The sequence below is a fragment of the Cotesia glomerata genome, linkage group LG6 (assembly GCF_020080835.1).
Source record: "Cotesia glomerata isolate CgM1 linkage group LG6, MPM_Cglom_v2.3, whole genome shotgun sequence".
NCBI lineage: Eukaryota > Metazoa > Arthropoda > Insecta > Hymenoptera > Braconidae > Cotesia > Cotesia glomerata.
This window is the reverse complement of record NC_058163.1, coordinates 9016600-9028547: the sequence shown is the minus strand read 5'-3', so window position 1 is coordinate 9028547 and position 11948 is coordinate 9016600. Positions and strand designations below refer to the sequence as shown.

Below are 11948 nucleotides of genomic sequence, written 5' to 3'. Positions count from 1 at the left end.
GTGAAAATCGGTTTATTCATTCAAAAGTTATTGCGGCTTAAAAATTCAAAAAATAGTGTCTTATCAAATCTCTATCAGACTTTTGAGCTCGAAGAGCTCAAAAGCATAGTAAAGCAATCTCTTTGAGCTCGGAGAGCTCAAAAACATCATTGGTGCAATTTTAAGCGCCTAAGTATGGAATTAGCGGGAAGTTGCAGGGATGGCCTTCAGGGTCAACCGTTTTCCTAATTTTTTTTTCTTGTATATAGTATAAGTATACTTGAAAAGACCTATTTTCAATCATTATTCTTTACTCTTAATTTCTAGTCGCAATTTTAATATGTAAAGAAAAAAGGTTAACTTGAGTCAAGCAAAAATTTTTCTTTCTAATTTTTAACTTCCCGATAAGAAAATCGAAGATTTTCGAAAAATGATTTTCAAAAAAAAGATTTTCAAAAAAAGATTTTCGAAAAATCGGGAAGTTATTGGTTTTATCACGTTTTGCAAAAATCGAGGTTTCAACAGATCTCGACCTTTTAAAGGCCTAAGATCCTTTCCTGACTATTTTCACGATGATGTTCGTACGTCTGTATGTATGTATGGATGTGTGTGTGTGTGTGTGTGTGTGTGTGTGTGTGTGTGTGTGTGTGTGTGTGTGTGTGTGTGTGTGTGTGTGTGTGTGTGTATGTAAACCTCTTGTAACTTCTGAACGGCTTGACGGATATGATCGCAATTGGTGTCATTCGAAAGGTCTTCACCAAACTTAGATTTCCTGTAGGTTGGAACCGATTCGGACCAGTAGATTTCGAAAAATTGCAAAAAAAGTGAAAAAAAAGTTGTTTTTTTTTCATTTTTTTTTTAAATATCTCCGGATTGGCTGAACCGATCGACCTCAAAAACTAATCAGCTCTTAACCTTGAAAACCCGCATTGATTGCCACGAAAAGCGTCAGAATCGGTTGATGCGTTCGTGAGATATCGTTGTCGAAAAAAATCGAAAAAAGTGTTTTTTTGTAATAACCCCGGAATTTTTCATCAGATAATTTTTTTTATTCAGAATTATTTATAGAGCTCAAAAAACTCCATCGATTGCCGCCAACTGCGTGCAAATCGGCTAATTCATTCAAAAGTTATAGTAGTTTGAAAATTAAAAATATCGTTTTTTATCGAACTGTGATAAGATTTCTGAGCTCGAAGAGCTCAAAAGCATAGGAAAGCTATCTCTTTGTGCTCGGAGAGCTCAAAATAACACATACATTGTATTTTTGAGCTCGAAGAGCTCAAAAACGTCATAAGTGCAATTTTAAGCGCCTAGGTATGGAATTAGCGGGAAGTTGTAGGGATGGCCTACAGGGTCAACCGTTTTCCTAATTTTTTTTTAAGCAATTAGTGACAAAAATTTTTTATAGTTTCAAGAAAATTTTCTTATCTTGATTTGAAATAATTTTGCCTCTTGTCTTAATTAATGTGTATTTTAACTCAAGTACTCAATATCTTGTCTCAAAAAAATTTAGATCTTAGTCTGAATAATTTGCTATTTTAAGTTCAATTTTTTTAATCCTATGAAAATTGAATCAAAAATTTCGAAGACCTAATGGATCGTTGAACAAAGTTCATTAATTTATTTATGTATACTGAAATAGATTCTTGAACATTTCATAATTGAGGAAACAATCCAGTTCTCCTCTAGGATCGAACCTGTGACCGTCGAATGGTTAAAATGGTGTCGTGAGGTACTGCGCTAAATCACTAAACTGAATAATTGCTTTAACTTTGTCTAATTAGATTTAAAATTAGTCAAGTGCCTTTAAAAAGTACACGGAAAGAAAATTATGGTAACTATTTCTATACCATTATGGGAATGGTTTCCATAATGCTATAGGAATCACTCTCCTATACTATTATAGAAAGTATTCCTATATCATTATGGGAACTATTCCTATAATATTATGGGAATGGTTCCCATAATGCTATAGGAATCATTCTTATACTATTACAGGAATGGTTTCCATAGTTTATGGGAACCATTCCCATAATAGTATAGGAATGGTTCCCACAATGTATAGATTTAAATCCTACATGGAAAAATAGTATATTACACACCTAGGGAAGTAAAGTAAGATGATAGATATTTAGGTTGCATTCGAAAATGCTCTATCTCTAAACATATACACGGTGAAAAATTTCCAATGAATTTTACTATGGGTGCATAGTAACACTGAACTATAAGAAAACTGGTACAAAATTTACAAGTTCCCATAGTAAACGGTATGCGCAGATGTCACGATTGTGTAGTATCAGAATGTATGTGGGTATTCAAATGAAAGCTCTTCATGAGTGTAGCATCGGGATGAGCTTATATCTTTAAAAATGTCAATAGTTCTCCAGATACAAGGTCATTTCTTCATTATGTATCTAGACACAGAGCATTTTCGAATGTAGCCTAAATTCTTATTATAATAAATTGACTATTTTGGTGAGGATGCTATGAAACCTTGAAAAGGCACAACTCCAAGCAAAAACCCATTTTATCATATAAATACACTGGCCACAAAATTTTTCTGATTCTCTTAATAATATAGATTATTATTATTATTATTATTATTATTATTATTATTATTATTATTATTATTATTATTATTATTATTATTATTATTTAATCACTATTGTTGTTTTAACTATTATTGCCTACTACATGAAAATTATGTTGCTGCAACATGAAAATCATGTGGCAGCTGCAATTTTTTTTGCGTGTATATATTATAGGAACTATTTCGAACTCACTTCGCATGAAGATTTTAACTTTATTTTATTTTGAGAGTGATTCCCATAATGATATAGGAATGATTCCTATAATATTCTAGGAATCCTTTCTATACCATTATAGAAATAGTTCCCATAATGATATAGGAACCATTACTATATTATTATGGGAATATTTCCTATAATATTATGGGAATGATTCCTATAATTGTATAGGAATCATTCCTATAATTATAGAAACCATTCCTATAACATTTTGGGAACCATTCCCATCGTTATGGGAAAATTTCCTGTAATTATGGGAAGTTCCCATAATTGATGGGAACAGTTCCTACAATTGCCTGGGAACTGTTCCCATAAAATTATGGGAATAGTTCCCATATTTTTCTTTCCGTGTAGTCATTTTTTTGCCCGAGTGGGAAAACGTCGTTCCCTTTAAAATAAGATACAGTGGGGGTACATCCATCCTTAGTAGAATGGAAGTAAGGTTATTAATAAAGTAATTTTCTTGTGGTAAGAAAATTTTTTCTTGGTTGAAGGAGGTAAATTTTTTTCTTTTACTAGGAAATCGAACGAGCTTTGCGCGCTTTTGTCGAAATGTTTATTATCGATAGAGCCAAGACTTTCGCAATTGTTTAAATGAGCATTTATATGTTTAACCTCAAATTTGAATAAAGAAAAAACGCCAATTTCCTTGCCTCGATAGTCTATCGAGAATTTAATTAATCAATATTTTTACAAATTTAACTCATTAATATTTAACCATTGCCATAGTAACCGTTGCTATGGTAACCATTGCCAAAGTGGTCACAATAGCAACGAAAAGCGACAATAATGAAAACGTCACATCAGATTTTTAATAAAGCATGAAAATGGTTATCTATATCAATGAATTTTCACCTTGGAATACGAATCTGCACTGAAAAAAAAGTTTTCTACGCTTCAGGATACAGTATCGCTACTGTCACTATACGTACATTACGAAACACTGGATCGCTATGGTCACTATCCGTTTTGCTAATTTAGCGATCTATTGAATACACCTAGCGGTGAAGGAGAAACTGACTTTGCATAATTTATTATTGATGTTTCAAATAATGATTTGTATGATCGAAGCCAAGTTTTAAATATTTTATCCAGTAATTATAATTGCGACAATAATCACCATGGACTTAATAATTGTCGATAAACAATGACAAATGAAGTTAGGAACTTACGCCGAAGACACTGGCGCTTCGAGCTTAGATCGCGACCGTCAGGATTCATTCCCTGATTATAGCGATATGCCGTTCACGATACAACGGATAGTGAAGCGTAGAAAACTTTTTTTTCAGTGTGTGATCTTGAGTCAAGTAAAAATATGTTGTGTTTTCATTAAAGTAATATTAATTGAATTGATAAATAAATATATCTTAAAGCACTAAATAAGAAGTCTTTTATCAGTGAAAAGTGTGTAGAAATCTTTTCTTCAATCAAGATTAAAAATTCAAAAAAATTTTCAGTCAAGAATTTATTTTTCTATGTGCAATATTTAAGATTTAAAAATTTTATGCCGATTGATTCTTAATCTAATATATTTTTTTAAAGAGAAGTTATTTTCTTTTTACCTCATGAATTTAATTATACTTAAAATATACAAAATTATAGAATACTTAAATTCTACTATTAAATTATGTAAGCTTATTACACAGATATATAAGTTTTCCTCTTTTACATCAAAGAGGATGTGTTTGAAGCAATAAAATTTATCTTAGATCTATGAAGATTTCATAAGTGGAATCTTGATACACACATAGAACGTTCTGTTTAAGGTATGTGAAGCCAAGGAATATTTGTTTGTTATCTTGGTACATTTTTCGTGTTATATATTTTGCAGTCTCCCGGGTAGAAGTAAAACCGGGTATATCCGGCCTCCAACCACTAACACTGATTTGTACAAGAATCCTATATAGGGTCTTAAAGGAAACTTCTCGAAGTCATCTATACTCTTGAAAGTTTTCATCGAATTTTTTGTGCTCAGAGAAGAAAAAAGATTGGTTACACTTAAAAAATAAATAAATAAATAGATGAGTTATTTACCTAATTTGATCAAAAATAATCAATAATTTTGAAAAAGATAAGTAATAAATGGTAAATCAATATCACATTTATTATTAGGGTTTGATTAGAAATACAAACATCCATAGAAATACAAATATCGATAGAGCCAAATCCACGTCTATGAAAAAGCAATGTTTTCTTTGATTAATATATAAATGTTTCAAATAAAACATAGAATTTACATCTTTCTAACCAATACAGTTAGTGTGTGGCAACTACTATATATAAAAGCAAGTTTATAAAAAACAATCGCTGATATGGAATTGATCAAATCAGAAGGTAAAACTTTCATCAATGAAATATGCTGCACGCAGTTAACTTTTAGCTCTAGGTCTACACTGAGAAAAAAGTATTTTGCTACTAAGGATATTTTTTTTGATAATCAGAATACTTGGTATTGTGCTACTAAGAATACGTGGTATTTTGATTATCACAATAAGTATACTGATTTTCACAATACCTAGGTATACTGATTATCAGTATACCAATGTAACAGACTATTAGATGTTTATAACCTCACTTTACTGGCACAAATCAATTGACTTATAAAGCTAACAAAACAAATTAAAATTAAAATTAAAAGTGTAATAATAAATTTTTTTCAAGCTAATATAATAAATATTAGTTGAATTCTATTTTTACCAGTGCATAAATCAAATAAACTAACTGTTAGTGTTAAAACGTCGATGGCAGTGACAGAGCATATATTATAGTTTACTGCGCAGAGTATAGGTCTTGAACTGACTTATATTCTGATAATCACAATACTTTTTTCTCAGTGTAGGGAAAAATTACTGCAACAGCTATACCTATAAATAGTACTCTTCTCGCCTTGCAAGATTATATGTGAGTTGTATCTTAAATTAAATATTTTAGCTTCAAGCAAAAGGGATATTTATTTTCTAAAAAGTAGTGAAGAAGTGAAAGTCAATTAAACTTGGTCTATCAAGCGAAGAAGAATTTGATATTTCAATTTACTTAGTCTAATAGCCCAAGGGTTCTCTTTTATTAATAACTAAGACCTTTTTTTATAAACGTTTCCATTTGAAAAAAAAAAAATGGAGTGGATTCTTCGAAATGAACAAATCGTTGGACTTTAGAAGATGTTATATATGTATATATATATAATGTATACATTTTAACATAGAAAATTTTGACTATTGTTTACATCTATTCTTTTATTTACATCTTTATCGATTAACATCAAGAATCTGATCTGATTAAAATCTAGTATGTAAAATAAATATTATAATTAAACCTTTTTAATTACGTCAAATGAATGAGTTATGTAGTTATAACTAATAAGTAGTACACATACAGTTGTAAAACAGCGCATATACGACCGAGTTTAAATCCGGATATCTACTGTTTATTTACTGTTTAAATTTTAAAAAGTACTTTTTGCAGTAGGATATAAAATCATTTGTAACAGTTAAATTTTGACAAAATACAACACCATTATTTGCAGTAGTAAGTTAATAAGACAAAAAATGAAACCGTAGAATTGATGATGACGTGAAAAAAATGATGTGGTTAGGAAAGAAGTGTCCTTCAAGTGTTTATGCAAGTCAGGAGTCGAACCCTTAGAAAAACACTGTCAAAATTGAATCCCTTAAGTATGAAATGCTCGACCTTTTTTTATTAGTTTTCTCTTTTTCAGACTTCAGGATATCTATTAGACAATATATTTCGGTATATTTTGCTATTTATACGTATATTCCACTTCTTTGTGAAACGCTTGTCCAATTCTGGGTTAGAATTATAATTACTTCATGTTTTACGATATGAGTATAATATCTGATGTATAATTCTATAAAAATATTAAACTTTATTGCTATATTAGTTACTTTTAGATTTACGCACAAAAATGTTTCTCTCTTACAGAAATATTCTCTAGGTAAAAATTTAAGTAACATGATATTTGATTTCTTGGACAAATCACCGAACCAATACTTGGACAGAAATGATAATTAATTAAAATAGCCACGTAAAATATTAATGAAATAAATAGATCACATATATATCCAAAAAATAACGACATTCTAAAGAAGATAAATCACAAATTAAATACTTTTGTTTGATATATAATTTTAAATAAAAATAAAAAATATTATCACACATATAATCCACAAATACATCACAATATCGACTAAAAAAATTACAAAATACCAGAATCTTTTCTCGCAACATACTCCTATTCGACGTATACATCTTTATAAGATCCGAAGAGGTTAGAAATAACTGCAGGGCGTAGTTTTTACATTTTCATACTATGAACTGTAATGGGCGTTACTAATTCTTGCAAATAATCCCCTTTAAAAGAATTTGATTGCTAACTTAAACGGGATGGGCGTGGTTTAACAGGCGATCTCAGCCAATGGCGAACGTCATCCCCACTGAATAGGGGGCGTTTCCCAGGATTTTCCAAATTTTTCCTTGAGTTACTTCTCAACGTACCACCTCCAAACTGGGTGAGTGATTCTGAAACACTACTGAAGTGTTGGTTAGAGAATTGAAGGAGGCTCTGCTCGCGCATCTTCTTTACTCTACTGGCAAGCAACATTAGCTAAGAGAAGAAAGAGGCAACTCAACATTCTACGTTTCTGCCACGAGCAACGACGAGCCCCCAGTGTGTTTTTACTCGGGGCTGAGTAAACGAGACTCTTGTTGTGTATCATAATATACCCGTAACGCCTGCTGTACCTACTGACTATAACCCGTTTCTTCCGTCCACTTAAACGCGAAAAATCTATTTCTTTCTATTCGTCCAAAAAAAAAAAAAAAAAAGAACCGCTCCTCCTTTGAATCTTGTTATATACTGTGAACTGGGTGATAATGTGAATCTAGATAATTTTAATTAAACATTCATCATTGTGTATTAATATGACAGTGAGATAAAAATTTTAACAAAATTTTAGTGACAAGTGAGTGAAGTTTGAGTTATCTTTTGGTTTATATGAACAGCAATACAATGCATACGTTATTTGGTGAACAAAATGCCTATTACAGGCACGCAACCAGTGTTCCAGTTGGTATGGGTACTTCATCATATCCTGGAGTTGGTGGAGCACCGGCATATTATGAACAATATCGTTATGGTGGTTATACAGCAGCTGGTTATCCCGTCGCTGGAATAACTCAGCAACACATGCATCATCCGGCAAAAGATATGGTGAAACCACCCTACTCGTATATAGCGCTGATAGCTATGGCAATACAAAATGCACCGGATAAAAAAATAACTTTAAATGGAATTTATCAATTCATTATGGAACGTTTTCCTTACTACCGTGAAAACAAGCAAGGTTGGCAAAATTCAATTAGGCATAACTTGAGTCTTAATGAATGTTTTGTAAAGGTTCCGCGAGATGATAAAAAACCAGGAAAAGGAAGTTACTGGTCGTTAGATCCCGATAGTTATAATATGTTTGACAACGGATCTTATTTAAGAAGAAGAAGGAGGTTTAAGAAAAAAGATGCCCTAAAAGAAAAAGAAGAAGCACTGAAACGACAAGGAATAGTATTAGATAAACGAGAAGATGTTAAATCTAACCATAACATAGATTCAACTAAAAAACTATCGACGTCAGAATGTAAGCAGCCAAAACGAGAGCCATTAAACGACCCACCTCATTGCATGAGTAATAATAGTTCTGTTGCTAAATATGGTGGCTTACAGGATAGTAAAGCAAATACTACAACTGCAAGCGTTATTCAGACAAGTTTAGGGCATGGATCTGGTCTTCAAATTCAACAGCCGCATCAGGTTCACCAGGAAGTTGCAGTAACTGATGTAAATATAGGTTTAGATCCTGCAAGCTTCAGTGTTGATGCGTTGATGACAACCAGAGAAAATAGCGCTATAATGAACCGTGATCATCATTCACATCATTCTCATTCAATTCAACATTCTCATGGGCATTCTGGCCTTTCGCATTCATCTATGATGACCTCATCTCGAGATCCCAATACTACCGTCGGTACCAGAGATCTTACAGCAGTGGTAACTACTACGAGTACAACAACCGCCGCTGCAGTAGCTATGATGGCTTCCACCGGATACAGCCATGTTACGCCATCGAGAGGTCATTCTAGTCCATCTGCAACAATGTACTCTCCATATTGTCCGAGCTCATCGGGATATATTATGGATCATACCGATTACAATGCTACTGTAACTAGAAATCATAATCCTCCACATTCCCAATGGTATCAAGAGGCTGCTAGTCCCGATTCCGCAACTATTTATCAGGATACGCAATCGCCGAGCTGTCAATTATACAGGTAAATAACTTATCATTGAGTTGAAATAAATAATTTTAGATGTAAATATAGAAAATATTTATCTTTTTGCGTATTGGTAGTATTATTTAAATAATTAAATCAACTCAACGAAAATATTTTTTGGGTTGATTTCAGATCGAGTCCACCTACTCCCTTATCTTCGAGTGCGGCTCCATCTCCACCACTGTATCACAGTCATAGATATTATCAGGATTGTAATGCAGTTAATACCAGTGGAAATCTTCCAATAACGTTACATAAGTACTGAGATTATCGAACAAGGTCTCAAAGAGACCTTGCATCATCAATAAGTGGCAATCATCAACAGAAGCATGAAGATTATGATCCATATTTAGTTTACATTAAGCAAGAATGGATTTCACCTGATGAACTTCCAAAAGAATGGCACTGATAAATTAAATGTGACTTAATGTTAAATATATACATAAAAAAAAAACATATAAATATATATTTGCGCGTAACATTGTGGAATAAAGTAATTAATATAATTTAAAGGTCAAGTTTGATACGACAACTGTGTAAACTGAAGTTTTTGAAGGATTGCATTAATATACGAGTTTTTTGACCTAAGTCAAGAAATACTTTTGAATATGATATTATGCTGACATTGAATCAGATGCTCTTACTTTTTCCGGTTTACAACCTTATCTTCATCATATCGATGATCTTGCTTAATTTTTTAAATATTATACTTGTCGCGTATAATACATAACTGTGTAAATAGAGGACGACATGCCACTAAATAAATCAGCTTGACATTTTTTTAAATTTTTGTTTACCAATCGTCTGTCTCGATATTATGAAGCATCGAATAAGGAAAGAAATGCGTTTTATAAAGGACGAATCAAAGTCATTCCTTTATCAATTGTTATAGAGTTTTTATTTGACTTTTACGAATAATTTATTTATCTAGAAACTAAATATATAAATAATGCATTTAATTTGTATATTTATAGTTATCATTTTTGTTCAATTTATTTAACGAAAATGTCTTTATAAACAATGTTCATAAAAAAAACTGAGATATATTTATTAATAATCTACGTAAGATAATATTGAAATTAAATTCAAAATAATGTGAATATAAATAGATTATAAATTAAAAATTAAGAAGGGTTCTAATTTATGTAGTTAAAAAAAGTGAAATATTGTGAACATAAAGGATTGTAGTTAGCTAAACAGTAACGAATTATCATGTTCGTTTTTTGCGTGTAGTGATGTTTAATAGTTTGTATATTATAAATAAATAAGAAATACGTATGAAGAGATATTACGATGATAATTATTATATTAAGAAATTAGTAAGGAAATTTAAGTACACATTGAAGTCTCGCAAATCGTGAGACTGATTATTATTATTATTATTTTATAATTATACATACATATATGTGTATATATACATATATATATGTATGTAAAATATTTCACATAATACTAATGTGAATATTTCAAATAAAAATTAAATTAAAAGGAAAAATGTGTTCATTTCATTGTTTAAATACAATCAAAAATATTAATTAATTTTTACTATTTATTTATTTTAGAGAACTTTAAATTATATATAAATACTCTCTCACTTGTAGAAATCTTTATTCATTAATACTTAAATATATAATAAAAATGGGAAAAGTATTAACTGTAATATTAATAGATTTTTATAATATATTTATCGACATAATTCGGTGGATAAAAATATATTTCAAGTAAAAAATAAAAACTAATATCAAATCACTGAAAAATATTATCTATAGGAATTATTTAAAAAGTAAAATTGTTAGAAAAATTCAAACGAAAAAAAGAACCTTTTACTAAATCTTTTAGATTTCTGATTGCCAATGAGAGGGAGGTTGAGTAGTATTTGAAGGGTCAAAAATTACTTGGGTGGTCGTATCGGGTTTGAATCCTACGCACTTAAAACTACCCGAGGCTGAGATTTAACTACATCTGCTTTTAAAACACGTGCTCTGGATAAACTGCAAGAACCCTCGTCAGGTTTACTGTTGTCGATGAAGCTGGACACTTGGTTAGTTGTATAAGAATTATAGTGTGTATATATCTAATAGTTTGAATAACTTTGATCAATCCTGTAAGCTTTTGTGTACAAAGTACTTAACATTCCATTTTCTAGCTATTTTCAAATATTTTTCTTTCTTAAGTTATTACGTAAATAGATTTATGATTTATTTATTATATACAATCAATGTATATTGAAAAAAAAATTCTGTTAAAAAACGTAAATTTTAATTTCTTCATTATAATTATTTAAAGAATTCACGCCCAAACAAAAAAGTTATCAAGTCGTCATATAATTTTATAATGGTTCAAGTATATACGTTGGATGTTTCAAAACAATTGGCATTTTTCTCCTGTGTAAATATTTTAGATCTTATTATTCGAAATGATTGAATATTGCGCATGGATAAAGAAATTTAAATTTTTGGCTACAATTAAAGTTAAATCATAAAAATTAATCATGAATAAATTAATAAAATTTTTAATCAATCACTTATTTAAATTAAATCGAATCACAGTTGGAATAAACAGAATGTATTTAATTATATGGAAAAAAATTGATCTCGAAACTGATTCGTTTTTTTTAATTTTTCAAAATTAATCTTTTATTATAAGAAGCTAATAAAAGAAATTTTTTGCATTTGAGTAGTATCTTCTTGAATTAAAAAAAAAAAAAAAAAAAAAAAAAACAAAATTGCTTTTACAATGATTTTTATCTCAAATATCGTGTACTATTAACAGAAACACAATGAGAGACCATTTTTCATTCCATAAGGTAAAAGAACCCAT

The 11948-nt window shown here is 30.3% G+C and overlaps 1 protein-coding gene across 1 annotated transcript; it reads left to right on the top strand.

Moving 5' to 3' along the window:
* Positions 1–7297: 7297 nt before the first annotated feature.
* LOC123267276 (fork head domain-containing protein crocodile) lies at positions 7298–10128 on the top strand. The gene is made up of 2 exons (XM_044731828.1): positions 7298–9125; positions 9261–10128. The coding sequence occupies exons 1-2, from the start codon at positions 7798–7800 to the stop codon at positions 9391–9393; spliced, it is 1461 nt and encodes a 486-aa protein (XP_044587763.1). The 5' UTR covers positions 7298–7797; the 3' UTR covers positions 9394–10128.
* The last annotated feature ends 1820 nt before the right edge of the window (positions 10129–11948 follow it).

Coding starts and splice junctions, on each gene's coding strand:
- LOC123267276 (XM_044731828.1), top strand. CDS start 7,798: ATGAACAGCAATACAATGCATACGTTATTTGGTGAACAAAATGCCTAT. Junction 9,126..9,260: donor CCGAGCTGTCAATTATACAG/GTAAATAACTTA, acceptor GGTTGATTTCAG/ATCGAGTCCACCTACTCCCT.